The following is a 20,337-nucleotide window of genomic DNA, read 5'->3' as shown; positions in this document are numbered from 1 at the left end:
AATCCAGCACCATACGGAAATTACTTTTATTTATGGTCAAGACAGAGTCACGCTGGGTTGATTGTGAATTATTTGATTTGTGGTACTTGGGAGACACTAAATTGCCAGTCACTAGCTATAACGTATTTTTTGTTGAGCATTCTTGTTCACTTGAGATGAATTTGGAGACACACAACGTAGAAAAGGTAAGAATCATGAGTAAGAAAACCTCAATCTAGATCAAAATTGGCAGAAGCAGGGGGAAGATTACTTGGCGTGAAAATTATACGCCATTTCCCGCCAGCAGTGTGAAATTTCACGCCGATGGCGTGAAATGGCGTGAATTTCACAAAATTGGCGTGAAATGGCGTGAAATTTCACGACACAGTTTATTCTGGAAATGACTTTGACCTTACTGGATCTTGTTATTTGATCGGAAAAGTAACTTTGACCTTACTGGATCTTGATTTTAGTTCGTGGAAGTGACTTTGACCTTACTGGATCTTGTTATTTGATCGGGAAAGTAACTTTAAACTTACTGGATCTTGATTTTAGTTCGTGGAAGTGACTTTGACCTTACTGGATCTTGTTATTTGATCGGGAAAGTAACTTTAAACTTACTGGATCTTGATTTTAGTTCGTGGAAGGGACTTTAACCTTACTGGATCTTGTTATTTGATCGGGAAAGTAACTTTAAACTTACTGGATCTTGATTTTAGTTCGTGGAAGTGACTTTAACCTTACTGGATCTTGATTTTAGTTCGTGGAAGTGATTTTGACCTTACTGGATCTTGTTATTTGATCGGGAAAGTAACTTTAACCTTACTGGATCTTGATTTTAGTTCGTGGAAATGACTTTGATCTTACTGGATCTTGTTTTTTGATCGGGAAAGTAACTTTTACCTTACTGGATCTTGTTTTTAGTTCGTATAAGTGACTAAAAATAAGATCCAGTAAGTCCAAAGTCATTTATACTAACAAAAACCGAGATCCAGTAAGATCAAAGTCACTTCCACGAACTAAAATCAAGATCCTGCAAGTTCAAAATCACTTTTACGAACTAAAAAACAAGATCCAGTGCGGTCAAAGACACTTTGCCAACATTAAAGCAAGATCCAGAAAGATTCAAGTCATTTCCAAGGAACTATCATAAAAAATAACAAAATCGTTGGGACAAAAAAGTTAAAAATATGCTTTAATCACTAAAGTATGCAAATATTTAGCCGCCGACATGAGTGACTTGGATCTGACCCCTAAGAAAACCGAATTTCAGATCGGTTCTCTTACTTAGGGTGAAAATCAACTTAAAAATCAATTTAAAGATGAAAAACGATTGGAAAAGTCGATTTTAAAAATAAAAAAAATTGGTGTGAAATTTCACGACGCTGGCGTGAAACGGCGTGAAGTGGCGGGAAACGGCGTGAAATGGCGTGAAATTTCACGCCACGGATGTGAAATTTTTGGCGTATACGTTTCACGCCAAGTAATCTTCCCCCTGGGCAGAAGCTTAAGAGTACGGACTCTACAAGTCTAGAAAGGAGCATCCACAGGTATCCAGACATCAGTTTTTGTTTGTATAAGAGCCCGGACTCTAGATGCTCCTTTTTAGATCCTTTTGTCTGGATTCTCAAAGTCCTGTCAGTTCTGGCTCAGAATTCAGTCATGAACTCTAGTAAGTTGCATGACAAGTGCTTGGAGAATGCGATCCAGTTCGTTGAAGGGCTCCTACTCATTAGAGCTCGAATTACTAGACTCACGTTGACTATTTAGGCATTTACCAAGTATTTACACTTATAACCCTGACACTAACTCCTGATTTGACACTAAAACTTCCTCATTAATCCCAAAACCTCATCAAAATTGACTAACAATACCTTCAAAAATTTCATATTTAATCCATTAACTTTATTCAGTTTTTTTTTGTCTTAGTTAAATGCTCTTAAATCGTGAAATATGAAATAATTATTAGAAAAAATTATTTTTTTGACCTATTCATTCACACTTTACACAGGCTGCATTGTGTATTGTTCAGGGAATTTAAACGAATGTTCACCAATTCCAAAGAGTGTCGGAAGAAGTCCAGCATTTGGTATAATATTCCAGCTCAATGTGAGCGTTACATTCTTGTGTCCACGAAGACCATTTCCATCATCCCAGAAGTAATATTTTGTGTTCATGTTCTTGAAGTCGAGGACGGCATTCTCGCCACGGAGGATGATTTTGTCCCAGAGGACGACCTAAAAATGGAAGGAAAATTAGTTTGGGGGTTTTTGGGGTAAATTCGGATGTTTTTGGATGTTTTTGTTAAATTTTGGATGTTTTTGATAAATTTTGGAAGTTTTTGAGGTAAATTTGGATGTTTTTTGGTAAATTTGGATGTTTTTTGGTAAGTTTGGATGTTTTTGGGGTAAATTTGGATGTTTTTGGGGTAAATTTGGATGTTTTGATTGAATTTTGATCAATTAAATGGGTTTATGTGCGATTTTGAGTAGAATTTGGATGTTTTTGACGAATTTTAAGTACAATTGTGAACAATTTGATGAATTTTGGCATAAATTTGTATAAAATTATTAAAAAAATCATCAAAATTGTTGCAAATTGAGCATTTTCCAATGGATTTCATGCAAAAATCATAAAAAAATCCAAAAAAATTTTGCAAATTGTCCCAAAATCCTTCAAAAAATCCTCAAAATTCTCATAAAATTCACTCAAAAATCACCAAAATTATCACAAAATCATGCAAATTTCTCCTCAATCCTCCAAAAAATCCAGCAAAATTCCTTTCAAAATTTGCCAAAATTCAACTAAAAATTCGCAAAAATTCCACGTCAACCGGCGAACTCTCATACCTGATTTAAATCATTATTCTCCGTCTTATATTCAGCCGTCAAATACAAAAACAATTGCTTAACATTCCAATTAAACAATCCACTCAAATCCGTCTGCAGATCAAATGTAATGAACCCCAAGTCATTTAATTCCTTATTATTTCCATAATTTGGTACATTCTTGACTAAAGTTTTGACGGCATTAATTTTAACATTTGTACGATAGTCAAGGAACACTGTCGATATGAAACAGCAAAATGTGAGACAAGCGAGGACGCTGAGTGTGTAGGCTAGGATGGCGTTACCGCGCGTAAGAACTGTGTGCATTTTGTGGCTGGCTAAACTTTATTATTTTTGAGATTTTGGAATTATTTTGAAAAAAAAAAATTGAATTTTTCTTCGACACGTAAACTGAAGCGGAATTGATAATTTGGAGCGGGGCTGACAACTTCGCGGGATATTTAAAAAGATGCGAAAAAAATTGTGAACAAAAAAAGATGCAAAAAGTGAAAAATTATTAAAAAAATTTCAAATTTCTAGTCAATTTAACGACCTCTAAAATGGAACTTCCGGTTGAGATTCTCGTTGATATACTCGACTTCCTCGACGTGCCTTCACTCCGACAATGTCTGCTGGTATCGAAACATTTTCACAATTTAATATTAAATTCACCAAATTTAATGAGAAAATTTTTAATAATTTTAAATGAAAAATCAATTTTGGGGAAATTGAACTTTATTAAGGACAAAGGCAGATGCCTTAGGTGCCTGGATATAGCTGATCATGCTCACTATTTGCTCAAATTAATCACATTTATGCCAAATATTTCAACATTGAGAATCTCCGACAGTCAATATCAATATCAAGTCAATCAGCAAGCAATGAGGGAAATTGACGGAATTTTGACGGAATTAAGGCATGACTTTGAGTGTCTGCAGACCCTAACCATCGAATCCAACAATCCATTCGTGACTGAACAGCTGCTAGGGCAATTTTATGGCTGTACAACCTTAAAATCATTCAAATTGATCTGTAAGATGTTTGACATCAATTTAGCCACAAAAATCGACTTATTAAGGAAGTTCCTAATGAATCAAAAGAACCTGAAGGAACTGACTCTAGCGACCATACCAAAAAATGACGAAATTTTCGAAAATTACCCCAAAATGCCCTTCAAACTCAGCAAATTCACAATTGGATGGGATTGGGAAAATCGACGTGAAAATTTTAATGAAAATTGCTCAAATTTTTGTGAATTTTTGAAAAGTCAGGAAGGAAGCTTGGAGGAACTGAATTTTGGACATTGTGGCGTCGCTGACAACTCAACGGAACGGACAAAAATTAAACTTTTTGAGCGAATGATGATTGAAAATTTACAAAATTTTGACATTTTTGAGAATTTTGAGCGATTGCAGGACATCCAGTACGTCCAGCACTTCCAAAATCCGCAAAAATTTAATTTCAAGAAGCTCAAAAAGCTGCAAATTTGGTGGTTCGATGACCGACTTGGAAAACCTGAAATTTGTCATAAAATTGAATTTTTGGACATTTTGTACCACAACTCGATGCTCAACATGGACCAGTGGATGAAAATTAATGAAAAAGTCCCGAACCTTAAGATCCTCAAGGTCCAATACTACTCAGACATCTCCGATGACTTTTTGAGATTCACAAATAAAAATTTTGATGAAATTTTCAAAATTTTAGTCAATTTAAAGCAATTTCAAGTCAATACTTTTGGATATTCAAGTATAAGGTACAAAAGGAAGTCAAATAATGCAATCGATGTCAAAATCTACAGTTTGGCAACAAATCCATCAACAAGAATCAGGTTGGAAGACTTAAGGACAGTTTTAGGGATAATTGAGACAGAATATGTGAATGATAAGGAGTTTGAGGAGCTGTTGGGGATATAGGATGGGGTTATTGGGTGAAAATGAGGGAATTAGCAATGACTTAATGCTGAATATGTTCAACAGATGTGCAATAGTTACTGAGATATATTTATACCAATATTTATTAGAATAAAGTTATTAGAATTTTTAGAAATGTTTTAAATTTGCTGTATATTTTTAATTGGATGTACATCCACACCCACTGCTCCCTAAGCCTAATAAATGAACAGTCTCGACACCTTTTCCAACTCTTCATAGTTGGTTAATTGAGACTGAGACTGCAGAACTCCTGGAAGGAAGTTGTCGATAGAGACAGCATTGAATTTGGTATTGGCAATTGGCAGACGGAAGCTGGCGATAGAACCAGCTTTAGGCGACATCTGAGGGAAGCCATGAATCACAAGTTGATCTGTACGACAATCGATGTATATTTATAAGTAAGTACACACCGGAAATCACTCAAATCTCAGTTAGAAAGAGCTTTGATGGGCTCAAGCTGTGTCTTCACGGGTCCTTTGAATCGACACACTAGTCACCTACCTGAAATTAAGGATCTCAGTTCCCCTGTGACTGCTAAATTCGACCTGTTTTTGCACTTTAAAATAGGATTTTTCGCATGATTTTGGTCAGAAAAATGCTAGTATGCTGTATGCTAAATCCGACAATTTACGTGCCAATCCGTCAGTAATCCAATGAGTAACGGCAATCAGTGCCTATTTTGAAAATATCCCGCAACTTTTTCGCATCTTTAAAGCCTCAAAAGATTCGAAAAAAGTTTATTTTGTAAATAAACAAAATTTTGATAAACTTTTAAAGTTTATTCAACATTATTGCCTATATTCAGTTGATATTTCAGCAGTTTAATTGCATGTCAAGCACAAAATGGTCGAGGAAGGCACAACATACAAAAAGGTATGAATTTTTGCAATATTTTCATCAATTTTCCATAAAAAATCCTCAAAATTCTTCAAAAAATGATCGAAAATCCTCAAATTTATCCAAAAAATCCTCAAAAATCCATCAAGTTTCTCTAAAAAATCCCCAAAAAATTCACCAACTTCCTCCTTAATTCCAGACCAAAACAGCCCGTCCAAAAGCAGTTTACCTCTGGACAACAACCGATGTAGTCAAATGGTATCGACGACATTGCTCCGAATATGGAAATGAATATGCTGAATTGTTTGTCAAGCACGACATAACAGGACGGTCACTGCTAAGACTCAATGACAACAGTCTGAAACGTATGGGAATCACAAATGATGTTGACAGAGAAGCAATATGGAAGGAAATATTGAAACAGAAATTAAAGACAGATATTATGGAGATTAGGGATCTTGAGCATATGAATAGTGTTTATGAGAATTGTTTAAATGATACATAGGATTTAGGGTATTTTGTATTATTGGTGATATTAAGGCATAGACAGAGTTGGATGTTGAATTGGATATTGTATGAAGTCTAGTCGACTTGAGTCGATTTTAGACGTTTTTTAATACAAAATCCGAGTCAACTTCAAGTTCTGGTCGTAAATTTAGGTCGTTATGTCAAAAAATCTTTATTTGTGAGGCAATTTTTAAGGAACAATAAATCTTAAATTAATTAATTAATCTTAAATTTTATAAATAGTTTTAATTGGTTTTGAATGACTTTTTTGGTGTATTTTTAATATTGGCAGAGTTATTGGGTCTCCTCTTTAGTTAGAGGATTAGGAAGAGGTTCAGTATTCTTGAAACTGGCATTTTCAGTTAGTAAGGCTTAGATTCCATTTCGATATTGGCTGTATTCTGCATTTAGAGCAAAGACAGTCGCTTAACCCTCATCTGCCCCCTAACAGACAAAGAGCATGCTTTGATAGTACATAAAAACATGTAAGAGATCCTCATCCCTACACATAAGCTATAGATTAAAGCAAGAAATCTAGTAAAACCTTCAATTTCAAGACTAACAGTAGAAAAGAAAGCACACAGTGTAGAGGGATTAAAGGGAATCCACCCAGGGTTAAAAAGGATCCACCAAGGTCTGAAAGGAATGTACCCAAGATTGAAGGAAGGAATTGAAAAAAGAGTCGATAAAGTTGATAAAATGAAGCTTTTTTTGTATGAAACTCATCAAATTAAGAACCTTTCTTCAAAAAATCTTAGCAACCTAAAACTAATCTGACACAATCAATCCTTTTTCCAATGCTATTGTTCCAATTTACCTGGATACACCCTTCAAGGAGCTGTGGAACTGTCATAAGATCTGAATATGCTTATCATTTTAAAAACGCAAATTTAGATGCTTAATTACTTGAGATTCTTAGAAAATTGAGTAACGAGAGGTCGAAAGGATACTCTATCGACCTTAAACAATAAAATACCCCACAAGACAAGGAGCATAGTCAGCTAAAGGAGCTTGTTCATGAGTATATTCAATCAGCATTCTAAATTTTGTAAGCATACTCATGAATAGGTTACTTGTCTCTTCGAGATTCCTAACAGACAATGAGACCGCTTTTACGTCACCTAGCATTGTCACCTTCAGCATGCATCTTATTTTCACGATAAAGAAAGGCCAATAAGGTTCCTAAAAGCGGTCTGTTCAAGATATAACTATTACAATCCTTAAAAACATAAAATCAATAAAATACAATTAATAATAAATAAATATCAATCAAATAGTAAAATTAACACAAATAATTCCAACAAAAATCCACAAAACAGAACCCAAAATCCTCAATCCCTTTGATTCCACATCAACTTCCTCATGATCAACTGTATCCACAGCTTGTGTCATATTCAGGACCACACCCTTCATAGCACTCTTCTCACTATGTGCAAGTCTATAGACACCACGGTCATTACATTCCTTCTTAACTTCATTAATCAGCCTCACAACACTTACACGATCTGCTGCATCTTCCGACACACACGATCCATTGAATGCATCCGACAGGTACAAAATCCTCAAATTTATCAAATAGTCAAAGACATTGACGTTGATTCTGGTAATTCGATTCTCACGCAGGTCAACAGCCTCAAGCATTAAATTGTACGCAAACAGGTGCTTCTCAATTGTCTCAATTTCATTATCAAACAGGCACAGGAACTGGAGCTGATCAAATGGTATCAAATTTTGTTGCCGGACCTCCCGCAAATTTGACATTGCAATCGCAATCAGCCGTAAATTTGGAAAAATCTTCTCAAGTCCATTCGGAAAGTAATGAACTTCCGCAGACCGTGCATAAAATCCAACAACTTTTTCATCATTTTTCATACTTTTATGATCGCCAATTGCGTCACTAATTGGCATTTTTGAGTGCGTGATGAACAAGTCACGTTCAATGTAACATTCATAAATTTCACCGAGTACGGGCCATGGTATGCTGCTTGTACGATATGAGCAATTTAATGTGATGCCAAATGATGATGACGCGATGGTTTTATCAATGATTAGGGTGAATATGAGGTATCTGTGGACATAATAAGGCATAGAATTATTTTGAGAGATTTTGACTAATTTTTTGGCAGTCGTGACTGCATTTTATGCTTGTTGCGGGTGTTAAAATTGAATAAATGTGTCAAACTAAAATATTTGCGAAATAAATTGAATGGAACTGTCTGAGTGACTATTTTTTGGAGATATGGAGATATGTGGCATTGAACATGAATTGGAGATGATTATCAAGGTCATTTAACCTGAACATTATTGACAAATGTGCTGAATTCGAGAATTTGAGAATGTTTTTTTTTGCTGATGGAATGAGTTCATATTTCGAGTAGATGGGAATGGGAGATGTGGATTTGATACTAAATTGACTAGCTGATTGAAAAAGTGTACGGGATCTTGAGACAGAGATCAAGACTTCCTAATTTTGGCCTCAAGATTAGTTGAGTTTTAGACATCCGAGGATTCCCTTGAATTTTCTGTCTCTGTGTCTCACTCTTCCTCTTAGTATCAGTCTCAGTTTTTGTGACCGTCTCTTTGTCGCTCTCTGCATCGGTCTTGCTCTTAGTCTCAATATCAGCTCTCGATCTCGGTTCTCAGTCCTCAGTCCTTAGTCCCTAATTATCCTCATTCCTAAGTTCGTCAGTCTTCAGTCTTCAGTCTACAGTCTTGGTTTCGGTCTCGGTTTTGTTTCATTCTTAGTTCTTAGTCCTCAGTTTCAATATAATTCTCACTATCGATCTCGGTCTCTGCCTAAGTCTTAGTTCTAATTCTAATTCCAATTTCAGTATCACTCTTAGTCTCGTTTTTGGACTCAATCTCAGCTTCTGTCTCGGTATTTGTCTAGCAATCTCAGTTTCGCTTTAGTTGTCAATCTTAGAGCCAATCTCAGAACCAGTCTCAGTATCAGTCTTGGTCTCAGTTCCTCAGTTCTCAAGTTACTCAGTTCTTCAGTGTCTCCAGTATACTCAGTCCTAAGTCTAAGTTTTGTTCTCATTTCCAGTCTCAGTCTCATTTTCATTCCCATTTCAAGTTGCAGTTAAAGTCCCAGTCTCAATCTTGATGGGGGTCTTAGAGTCAGTCTCAGTCTCTACCTCAATATTGTATAGTCTTCAAATCCAAGTCTATAGATTGAAACCTTAATCACTTGCATCGATTATCAACGAATTCTTGGAAAGAAGTAATTGACTGAAGTCAGCGTTAGACTCAACATCCATCTGGTTCCATCATATGCCATCTGAAGGAAGCCATGTCTGATTTTATGGATTCTGAAGCCGAGTTAGTCAAACTTTATGAGTCCAAGCTCAAAAAATTGCGTCTCTACAGATGTTTGAACTCTGTGGTCTTCATGATATTCAAACTCGATTTTTATGAGAGCCCTGACTTTTAATGCAGATGCCTCAACATTGGAGCCTTGCCAACTTCATTCTAAATTGCAGTTTTAACCACTTTTGTTTGCCATTTCTCAACATATTTCCCATAAAAAATTGTCTTTTATCCACATTCTCACAATTTCATAAGACAGCATATCCAATATCCACAACCACAATCCAATAATTCAGCATCTCACATCATCTTACCTCACTAATTTCACAATAATCCAATAACTTTGATCAAATTTTTTCCTTTTCATTTCGGTCAATTTGCAACACTTTTTCATTCTATGAGATTTTTATTAATACTAAAAAAAAATATTCAAGCCGCAAATAGCTGAACAGCAGCAACATAGAAAAAAAAATGACGAATAAATTCACATTAAATGAAGTTGCCGCAAGTTGAATAAATGCTGGGGGGAACTGCCAATGCATGTATAATAGATTAAATTTAATGCTTTTTTTGAGAGAATATAGAGTGTATTGTTGGATATTATTTTGAGCATAAAAGTCATATGGGAGGTATGGGAGGAATTGAATTAATTGAAAATGAAAGTGAAATTTGAGAGCTTTTTTTTTGGTTGATGACGAAATTGTGATGATTTGGGAGGGATTATGAGGTGGAAAATTAGGATTTTGTGATTTTCTGATTTTTGGTCCATTTGTCCATAAGTTGGTCAATCCAAAAGGCATACTCATATACTTTCATATTACAGGAAGACTACTACAAAGCCTAAAAGCGGTCTTTTTGTCTGTAAGGGTCCTTAACTCTACCTTTAAGTCGTTTGAGCCTCATTTAAGTCTATTTTAGTGTACATTCAGCTTGTATTAGTCCGATTCAGTCACTTTGACTCTGATGGAATCAATTCTTGTCCATCCACGCTCATCTTGATCTACCTTATCACATTTTGGTCCATTTTACTCAACTTCAGTTCTTACAGCTTGTCATAGTTCATTATAGTCTACCACATGCTGGTCTTAATACATCCCAGCCCATTTCAGTTCATTTTACTACGTCTTAGTTCATCTGGTGGCCGAGAACAGCCGATTACCGTTGACTGACGATTGTCAACTATGTGTGATCTAAATCACGTGCCTTTAAATTGAATCTGTGCTCATAAAATCAATACAATTCTGTATAACTCTTTAACCTCGATTCCCAAAGTCTCGTTCTTTCCAAATCTCATGCCTTGTTCCCAATCTCAAGAACTCATAATACACCCTTCTAAAATTACATCCTAATCAAATCCAATGTCACATCATACCTTCCTGAAACAACAAATTTTCCACCCTATCAACTGCAAAATCTACCATAAATATCAATTTAATTGACTGACTTTACATAATTTTCCATCTAATTTCCACAACATTCATCACCTTATTATCTCACATTACCCTCCATAACATGAAAATCATCAAGCACAGCAAAATGAGCTTTCAATCTGTCAAATTCTCAATTTACATCACAATAATGATAAAAATCGTAATCATTTGATCCCTCATCGACTCGTAGCTTGTTTTTCATGCTTACGTTGACATAATTGAATTCTTGTTCCTTATAAGAACTAAAAAGTCTCGAGTCAGGTCGATAAATGAATGATGATTGGGTTTGTTATGCTGATGATAAAAATAATTATTAGAAATATGCTGAATGTGATGCTTTTTTTTTTTGCTGTGATGAAGATGGGAAGTTGATGCTGATTAAGGTGGATTTAGAATGATTTTTTTAAGGGATTTTTGGATAGATTTGCTGAATTTGTACAAGGTGATGTAGAATATTTGAGGCTGTGAGGCTTAACATTCTTACTAAAGGGTTACAGATGTCGAGACGTTGGCTGTGACTTCTTAGGCAATTTTGACAAATTCTTGATCATGAACCCAGGCAATTTGTCAATTTGGTAAGCACACTTTTAATCATCCAAGTCAAGAACAAGGTCAAATAAAGGCAAGCAGAGTAAAGCGAGAATTTTTAAGTTGCTGAACATCATATGCATAATTTGAGTTGAGTTGCTTCGAAAAACCATAGAAAAATGAAGAATTTTGTCATTTTGACTAAACTTTTATGAACTTATTACAATCCTAACGCACTTTGTCCCCCCTGAAACCGCCTCTTATCCAATTCAATGAAATTATCAAAATTGCTCTACTGAGATATTACGTCGCATAGTATCTGCATTTTAAAACTTATCAAATTCCAATTTTTAAGGCAATAATAAATTAAATTTGGCGATCATTCATCGGTAATGTTCACACACAAACTCTTATAATTATTTGCTTCTAGGGCTTCTCGAAGTCTCTGTTTTGAGGAAGTTTCTAGATCAAGATCAAGGCCGAGACTGAAAGCGAGACCAAGACTGGAACTTAGTGTTTGATGACAAACTGAAAGTCTGCGCATCTAATTTGGCAAACTCCACCGGGACTTCAACGGAATTCTTTGAAATCTCTAGACTGAGACTGAGACTGGATTGTCATAGGAAGTTTTCTTACTTAATTATGATTCATGGTCTATGGAAAAGACAATATCAGTCGTCGACACAGTCCATATCAATGTCAAGCTGTGCTTTATGCACTCATAGCATTGGATTTGGATCTCTTGTATAGAAAGCTGGTGATAGAGTCATTGTAGCATTTGGTATTGCTAATTTACAAAGGACAATCAGTGATAAAGCTAGTTCCAGACGCTAATTGAGAGAGACCATGAATCATAGTTGATCCGGCAAAGTATGTAATACTTAAATTGTCAAGAATAATGCTTATAATAACACCAAAACTGACAATGTGTACAAGCTTTGTGATACAGCCAACAATAGAATCAGATGGAAAGCATTTTGTAGCAACCTAGGCTCCAAGTCGAAGCTTGGTTCCAGTTAGTAATGCCTGAACATCTCAGATGGACATTAAAGTCTCCTTTCTTCAAAGACTGAACATCATTTGCGAATTGGATTCTTATCAAAATGAAAATTGATAGCCAAAAAATATTCAATGTCAAATTTTGAGTGCAACAATTCGAATTTAACACGTAATTTAATTAGTATTTTGTGAATTTTCAGTCAAGTCGGGAACTTATTAAGCCATGCTGACCAAAAGTAGGAATATTCAGGCACATTTGATCAGTATTAATCAATGCTTACTCATTTCCAGCTATACAATCCCTTACCATCCTCACAATCCTAATATCATCATCCCATCAGCTACAAAATCTATGCGGAACTGACCCAACAGTCACTAATGTCCCAGATCCATCAAGTTGTCATTTATTCATAACATGTGATCGGAACTATAATCCAGTTAGACCTCGATCAGGGTCATGTTATGGTACAGGTGCTGATTATGTCATCACCGATCAAAATAATCGAGTCTGGTGCACGCCAAATGATGGACATTGTACTGACCCGCTGTGGGCATGTCCGCCAGAACCTGAACATGACATTATGGTGAGTTTTTGGCTATTTTATGGAATTTTGGAACTGATTAATGTCTTAATAGGTTGCCGATCCAAATGATCAATCCTGTCGACGATTCAGACAATGCCGGAACTTAAGTGGCAACTTTACAAGCTGTGCGTACGGTTTGGTCTTCAATCGAAATACTGGACAATGTGATTATTCTTCTAATGCACCATGTACACGAGTTTCATTGCCGGTTGTATGTCCTGCTAATTATACTGGATTTTATCCTGGATTTCAATGCTATGAATATGTTTATTGTCAAGATGGCGATGTTTTGTTGAAGTTGCAGTGCAGTGATCGGATGTATTTTGATTGGGAAGCAAAAAGCTGTTTGTATGATGATTATGGAATCTGTCCAAGAACTAAAGGAGATGATGGAGATGTGAAAGCGTTTTTGATTAAAAATTGAATTATTTAAATTGGTTAATCGATCAGGAATCTGAGACAAGATCGGTGTGACCCTGGGAACCTGGGACCCGGACTTGGTATCGAGTCCTCCACTATCCAGGGGCGTTTTTTTGAAAATTTTCTTTAAAAAATCAAACAAAATTAACGGTTTTAACTCTCGCAGGGGGGTCTATGCCTCCAATGGTCCCTCTGGCTACACCCCTGCCACCATCCCAGTATCACTTCAGCCTAGTGTCAGATTTTGGATCCATTAACCGTTTTGTGCTATTTGGATAGAAATTTGTATGTAAAAGATTGGTTTAATTCCATATATTACGTATTATTGAGTAATTTAATACATGTTTTAATAATAAATCAAACTTTATCAGTTAACGATAAACAAAAAAAATATTTCAGGGCTTTATTTTCAAGTACTTTAAAATATCTTTTAGTATTTTTATGACTTAAGTTGAACACGGTTTTGTAAGAAAAAAATATAAAAAAAAATTAGATTAAGCTGCAAAAATGGTGAATAAAAGTGAGTAGAATTATTTAATTGGATGTTAAACTGTCTTGATGCTTCAAGCAATTGTTCAGTAAGTCTATTAGCCTCATTATTGAATTCTGAGGCAGCGTTGACAGGACTTTGACAGTTCAGACTCCAAAGTGTTCAAAAATATGCCTCCACTGGACTATGGACTCAAATGTATCCGTATCCACATTGAAGTTCTGTAATTCTGGCATATGCAAGACATTAGCACACGTGTCATCTGAATGAAAGCTCATGAAGTCCATTTACCAGCTTTGAATATAAGTACAAAATCTTTAGGACTCAAATGTGGAAGCATCTGCACTATTTTGTGAATCTGGAGTCTCTACGGATTCAAGGGCCAAAGCATGCCTCTGGCAAAGAATCGAATTTAGACAAAATTCGATCCTAATTCAAATTCACGTCAGCATGACGCCGGATTTTCGAACAATTTGTGATATTTGGGAATAATATCGAAAAATACCTTCAACTATTTATTTGCGTATTTAAGTGCTTCTTTTAAAAAAATTAGTCACACATCTAAATGACATCATACAACCCGATAACTGATTAAAGTTCCTTATCAATTCCAATTACTAATTCCAAAAACATTAAATATTCCCAGTAATCTCAACCCTAACAATCCTATTCATCACCATCGCACCTTCATACCAACTACAAAATCTTTGTGGATCAGATCCAGCAGTGACTCATGTGCCAGATCCATCAAGTTGTCATCTTTACATAACATGTAATAGAATTAATGGAACTGTTGTTCCTCGTCATGGTTCATGCTATGGATCTGGTGCTGATTATGTTAGGTCCGATGATACTTATGGCTTGTACTGCATCAGTTCCAATAGTCATTGTACTAGCACGTCGTGGTCGTGTCCAAGTGCAGGAGCAGATGATATTATGGTAAGATACTTAATAGCAGTTCCTTAATCAGTGCCTAATATTCCTTTATACCCAAAGGTTGCCGATCCATACGACAGGAACTGCCGACGTCACCGACCATGCCGCAATTTAAGTGGAAGCTTCTCAGAATGTTCAGGATCGCTGGTCTTCAACAGAAATACTGGATTATGTGACTTACCTGAAAATGCACCATGCAGTCGAGTTCCACTGCCAGTACAGTGTCCAGCTGGATATACAGGCTTTTATCCTGGAAATTTCTGCTTCCAATATGTTTACTGTCAAAATGGAAGCGTTATGCTGAATTTGGAGTGCAATTCTGGAATGTATTTTAATGAAGTTGCAGGAAGCTGTTTATTTGATTCTGTGTATGATCCAGTATGTCCAAGGGCTGGGAATGCAGAGGGAAATGAGGGGAAATTGCTATAAATGGGATTAAGATTGATAATTAGGAATTAATAAAGGAAAATATGCTGAAAAATAGTCGAAAATTTTGATATTTTATTGATTTAAGCATGGAAAGTATACTGAGGAGAATAGAGGGGAGTGAAGGGGGAGGTGGGGATAAGGGTCTATTAGGTATGATAAATTGTAGATCTTAAAAACGTGAATGAGTTCAGCTCCTAAGCTGTCCACAAAATTACACGGTATTCATCCTCAAACCATTGATTTTGACCCCCAAACCCCCATTCCCCTATATACCCCCCTCATCCCTAAACCCAAAAAGCTTATTTAACCCCCACCCATGCAACACAATATCCTCATCTAAATTCAATTAAAGTTAAAGAAACACAAAACTTTCACTTCATAAAATCCGACATTAATTATCTCAAAAACATCTTTTTACATTTTCACATTTTCTGTTTGGCACTAATCCTCCATTAAAAGCTTTAAGTTCTTCTCTATCCTACACATAACCCATTGTGTCGTGTCAAACATTTATTCACTTACATATATACAAGTCATTTTAAATGTCAAACAATGGATATGAAGTTGAGATTTGTTTCAAGTTACAAGTTGTTGGGGATTATTGAAGGTTTTGTGGTGATTTTGTGGGAATTTTGAAGAATTGAAAAAAATTAAAAAATTGGAAATATTTAAAAAATTAAAACATAGAAAAAATTGAAAAAATTGAAAAAATTGAAAAAATTGAAAAAATTTTAAAAATTGAAAAAATTTTAAAAATTGAAAAAAATTTAAAAATTGAAAAAATTTTAAATATTAAAAAAATTTTAAATATTAAAAAAATTTAAAAATTTTAAAAAAATTACAAAAATTTAAAATTAAAAAGTTTAAAAATATAAAAAATGAAGCTTAAAAATTTCTAAAATAAAAAAATAAATCAAAATTAAAAAAAGTTCAATTTTTTTAAAATTTTCTAATTTTTTTTTAATTTGAAATGATTATTTAAATTTTTTTATAAAATTTTACGTTTTTTCAATTTTTTATTTTGTTATTTTTTTTTAAATTTTAAATTATTTTTAATTTTTAAGTCAAAATTTAATAATTTTCAAATTTTTGAAAATAAAATTATGAAATTAAAGTGATTTAAATTCAATAACTTTTCAACTTAATATTTCACAATTTAATGTTTCAATCAGACTGGCAATTAAATATTATTTTATTTCATCTCATTTACAGTCGGGCATTTTCATTAAATTTCAAATGCACAAAATTGCTCAACAAAAAAAAGTATTTTTTTAATTCCAACAAAACCACAATAACAAAAAAACATAAAAAGGAGGAAATAATTGCCGAAAAATCCATAAGCTGATTTAATTAAGCTGTGCTATTAAGCTAATGATGTTTGCACATCGACCACATTTGGAACTGATTATTTTAGATTTATCATAATTAAATGACTATACGGGAAAATTTCGGGAAAATTGAAAATTATTCAAATATTTATTTTGTGAAATAAAACATTTTTTATCGCATTTATACGTGGAATGTTGTTGAAATGTTACTGTGCAGGAAAGTAAGGAATTTTTTGCAGTTTTTATTGATTAAAGCGCATTTTTTAAATTTTTTTAATTTTTAAATTTTTAAATTTTTTTTAATTTTTTTTAACTTTTCCAATTTTTTTAAATTGAAAATTTATCCAAAAAGTTTCTATTTTTTGAATTTTTAAATTTAAAAATTTTCAATTTTTAGATTTTTAAATTTCATTTTTTTAGATTTTTAATTTTTAAACCTTTCAACTTTTTCAATTTTTAAAATTTTAAGTATTCAATTCATTTAAATTTTTAATATTTTAACTCTCAGATTTTTATTTTAAATTGAAATTTCTTTGATTTTTAAACCTTTTTTCATTTTTTTCAAATTTTTATAAATTTTCAAATATTGAATTTTAAAAATTTTTAATTTTTAAATTTTTCAAATTTTTTTAAACTTTTTAGTTTTTTTAAATTTTTTAATTTTTTTTAATTGTTTTATTTTTTTAAATATTAAATTTTTTTTTAAATTTTCAATTTTTCAATTTTTCAAAATTTTAGTTTTTTAAATTTTAGTTTTTTAAATTTTCAATTTTTTTAAAATTTCTTAAATTTTATTAAAAATTTTTAAATTTTTTTAAATTTTTCCAAATTTTTAAAATTTTAAATTTTTCCAAACTGCAACATTTAAATTTCCCATTTTCATACTTAACACCTTAAACTCTTTTTAATTCAAACAATCATTTCATTCCAAAATTGTAACAATTTCACAGCAGCAGCATATCCAATATCTCACATGTGTGTATGTCCAAAAAATAATAACTTCAGTTATTAAATGATCAGTAATTAATTATAATTTTCATTTTATGCAAATCCAATGTGAATGTGAGTTATAAGTCCATAAAATAGGGGGTACCCCCCTACCCCCTACCCCCTAGGGAATTTAGTCAATTTGAATTAAATTCAATTTAAAACTTTTTTGATTAAATTTAAAAAAAAATTCCAATTTAAATGCTCGACAACAATGCAAAGAACAAGCAACAACAACAAGCATGAACTGCAGCATAACTTTAATGACCTTTCAAATGAGCTGCTGTACAGCTCGACTGCGAGAACAAGATGAATGAGTCAGGTCAATAAGCGGGTTAAATGCTGTAAAAGTTTATTTATTGCAGTTTAATGTATTGACTGTGGGATGGCAGTGCTGAATTGAATATCTTGGGGTTGTGGGTGGGGTTAGGGGTTGGGGGTTAGGTCAGTCATTTGTTAAAGGTTACATCCAGACAATTCTCTCAATTTATACATTAGAAATAACAAATTATACAATGAATATCTGAGCATGCAACAGACACAACAGCCCGCAAATTCACATGAGGATATCCACCAAAAAAATTGGTTTTTTTTTGCTGCTGCTGTTGTTGTTGTTGTTGTGAAGTTAAATTGAGACAGGAACACATTTTGGAAGATTTATGTTTAAAGTCGGAGCAATAAAAGCATCATTAAGAGAATTAAAATGGAATCTAATGACTTTTTGTGTGTTCGGTGCTTCTCTTGACTTGACTTGCTGTACGGTTGGTTGGTGCTTGTGAAAAAAAAAGCTTTTAATAATTTTTAAATTTTATGAACTTTTATTAAATTAAAAAGAGAATTAAAGAAAAATAAAAGATAAAATAATTTAAAAAAAATTAAAAATGTAAAAAAATAGAAAAATTCCAAAATTTGAAAAATTGAAATGTGTCAACTTTTCACAATTTTACAAATTTTTTAAAATCTTACAAATTTCTTGAATTTTTCAAATTCTTTAACATGTTTGAAATTTGAAATTTTTATTCAATTTTTCGAATTTTAAATTTTTTCATCGAGTTGTAATTTTTTTTTTCCAATTTTAAATTTTTCTAAATTTTTTAATATTTTAGAAATTATTTAAATTTATAAATTTTCTGAACTTTTTAAAACTTTACTTTTTTTAAATTTCAATTCTTAATAATTTTTACATTTTAAATTTTTTCCATTTTAATTTTTTTCAACTTTTCAATTTTTTATTTTGAATTTTTCAAATTTTGAAATCTAAATTACAATTTTTTAAATTTTTTTTAAATTTTTTATTTAAATTTGAAATCTCCAATTTCCCTCACATTAATCCTAAAACATCAATCATCTCACCTCAACAAATTATTCAATCCAATTTACATCAATTACTAATAAATCGTCATAGGAATTCCCAGTTTGTTAATTAATAAATAATTAATGTACCAAATATGTTAATTATATAAAACAGCAATTAAGTTGCTTCCAACAACAACTACATCAATTACTCTATTAATGTCAAATCAGGTTTAAGAATATGTTTAAATTACGTGTAAATTCTCAAGTTAGTCACAGAATTGGAACTGATTAAGTCAATATAAGATTGGAGTCATTTGTGATTTTTCAGTCATTCATCAACTGCTGGTCAAGTTAAAGGGTTTGGAGATTTATGTCCTAAAATTGAGAAAAATTAAAAAAAAATTGAAAAAATTGATAAAAATTTAAAAAATTTGGAAAAAATTGAAAAATCTGAAAAAAATTAAAAAATAAAAGAATTGAAAAAGTTTAAAAAATTTTAGAAAATTAAAAAAAATTAAAAAATTTAAAATAATTGAAATAAAAATTTTAAAAAGTTAAAAAAGTTGAAAATTTTGAAAAAATATTTAAAAATTGAAAAATATTAAAAAATTGAAAAAAATTGAAAAAAATTCAAAAAAAATTCAAAAAAAAAAAATCGTTAAAAAATGTCAAAAATTATTCAAATTTTCTTCATAATTTCTTCAATTCTGGCCATTGTATGTCCAGCACCACAGCCATATTCAGCCCTCAAATCAGGACATAGTGAAAAAAGTGCTCAAATTGAAGCATTTGATGACCACAGCAAGGAAAGCTTTGAAGAGGATTCATCTGAATATGACAAGCATCACCAAGTCGATGACAGCACTAGGCATAGCCATGTAGACAGTCATGAGCATAGTCATGACCACAGCCACGAGTCACACACCCAAGAACAATCATCAAGCCACATCATGAAATCAAAAAGATCAAATTTAAAATTCACAAATGAAAATTCAAATAAAGCTTCAATTAGCTCTAAAGGTCAAAATGTAGGCAGTCACGACAGCAACAATTCTCATGCCAAAAATAGCAATTCAGGTCACATTGTGTCAAATTTAGATGATTTTTCAACCGAATTTGAAATTGATGACAATTCAAACTCAAATGAGGACATAGAGCAAGCAGCTAAGGACATATTCAGCATTTTAGAGCCAATCCAGCCTGCAGACAGTCAAGAGGATCCCTTCAGACACCGCAGACATGCCAACAGTCGTGGATTCAGCTATGGATATTCAATATATCCATACCAACGTGTTGTTAGGTCTTACTACACATTCCCTACATTATATCCATGTATCATCCCTTTCTTCCCACCATCTGTCACAGAGTCTCCTGAACCACATCCACTAACCCATCATAGATGTCCTGATGGGAATCATGAATTTCAAAGATTTAAGGAACGGAATGGCATTCCTAAAGAGACAACAAGTGAGGATCCTGATGGAAATCCAGAAACTACTCAACATCCAGTAGAAAT

General features: G+C 32.9%; 4 protein-coding genes across 5 annotated transcripts; 2 read left to right on the top strand and 2 right to left on the bottom strand.

Annotated features, from left to right (window-relative positions):
- Positions 1 to 1,862: 1,862 nt before the first annotated feature.
- Positions 1,863 to 3,251, bottom strand: Spase22-23 (Signal peptidase complex subunit Spase22-23). The gene is made up of 2 exons (XM_070652405.1): positions 2,829 to 3,251; positions 1,863 to 2,216 (listed from the first exon to the last, which is right to left on the bottom strand). Exons 1-2 carry the CDS (start codon positions 3,132 to 3,134, stop codon positions 1,983 to 1,985), a joined length of 540 nt encoding a protein of 179 aa, XP_070508506.1. The 5' UTR covers positions 3,135 to 3,251; the 3' UTR covers positions 1,863 to 1,982.
- Positions 3,252 to 5,584: 2,333 nt separating this feature from the next.
- ave (Protein aveugle) lies at positions 5,585 to 6,083 on the top strand. Its single transcript, XM_070652255.1, has 2 exons — positions 5,585 to 5,614; positions 5,778 to 6,083. The coding sequence occupies exons 1-2, from the start codon at positions 5,585 to 5,587 to the stop codon at positions 6,081 to 6,083; spliced, it is 336 nt and encodes a 111-aa protein (XP_070508356.1).
- Positions 6,084 to 6,232: 149 nt separating this feature from the next.
- LOC139099856 (uncharacterized) lies at positions 6,233 to 10,459 on the bottom strand. Its single transcript, XM_070652402.1, has 2 exons — positions 9,709 to 10,459; positions 6,233 to 8,153 (listed from the first exon to the last, which is right to left on the bottom strand). The coding sequence occupies exons 1-2, from the start codon at positions 9,786 to 9,788 to the stop codon at positions 7,355 to 7,357; spliced, it is 879 nt and encodes a 292-aa protein (XP_070508503.1). The 5' UTR covers positions 9,789 to 10,459; the 3' UTR covers positions 6,233 to 7,354.
- A 1,973-nt stretch (positions 10,460 to 12,432) lies between these two features.
- LOC139099857 (uncharacterized) lies at positions 12,433 to 15,264 on the top strand. 2 transcript variants are annotated; one of them, XM_070652404.1, is made up of 5 exons: positions 12,433 to 12,587; positions 12,643 to 12,935; positions 12,988 to 13,875; positions 14,492 to 14,784; positions 14,842 to 15,264. In XM_070652404.1, the coding sequence occupies exons 3-5, from the start codon at positions 13,863 to 13,865 to the stop codon at positions 15,208 to 15,210; spliced, it is 675 nt and encodes a 224-aa protein (XP_070508505.1). In that variant the 5' UTR covers positions 12,433 to 12,587; positions 12,643 to 12,935; positions 12,988 to 13,862; the 3' UTR covers positions 15,211 to 15,264. The 2 variants fall into 2 exon arrangements, with proteins under 2 accessions (XP_070508505.1, XP_070508504.1); XM_070652403.1 differs by lacking the exons at positions 14,492 to 14,784; positions 14,842 to 15,264 and having other exon boundaries at positions 12,988 to 13,748.
- Positions 15,265 to 20,337: the final 5,073 nt, after the last annotated feature.

Source organism: Chironomus tepperi, unplaced genomic scaffold, assembly GCF_022539635.2.
Source record: "Chironomus tepperi strain 1889 unplaced genomic scaffold, CSIRO-AGI_Ctep_v1 contig_486, whole genome shotgun sequence".
NCBI lineage: Eukaryota > Metazoa > Arthropoda > Insecta > Diptera > Chironomidae > Chironomus > Chironomus tepperi.
Note: the sequence above shows the minus strand (reverse complement) of the source record. Positions and strands in the feature narration are given on the sequence as shown.

Excerpts from the sequence above, each read along its gene's own strand:
- Spase22-23 (XM_070652405.1), bottom strand. The coding sequence starts at position 3,134 with ATGCACACAGTTCTTACGCGCGGTAACGCCATCCTAGCCTACACACTC. Across the intron at positions 2,217-2,828 it reads AGAATAATGATTTAAATCAG|GTCGTCCTCTGGGACAAAAT; the intron begins GTATGAGAGTTC and ends TTCCATTTTTAG.
- ave (XM_070652255.1), top strand. The coding sequence starts at position 5,585 with ATGGTCGAGGAAGGCACAACATACAAAAAG. Across the intron at positions 5,615-5,777 it reads AAGGCACAACATACAAAAAG|ACCAAAACAGCCCGTCCAAA; the intron begins GTATGAATTTTT and ends CCTTAATTCCAG.
- LOC139099856 (XM_070652402.1), bottom strand. The coding sequence starts at position 9,788 with ATGAAAAAGTGTTGCAAATTGACCGAAATGAAAAGGAAAAAATTTGAT. Across the intron at positions 8,154-9,708 it reads ATTATTGTGAAATTAGTGAG|ATACCTCATATTCACCCTAA; the intron begins GTAAGATGATGT and ends TTATGTCCACAG.
- LOC139099857 (XM_070652403.1), top strand. Across the intron at positions 12,936-12,987 it reads AACCTGAACATGACATTATG|GTTGCCGATCCAAATGATCA; the intron begins GTGAGTTTTTGG and ends ATGTCTTAATAG.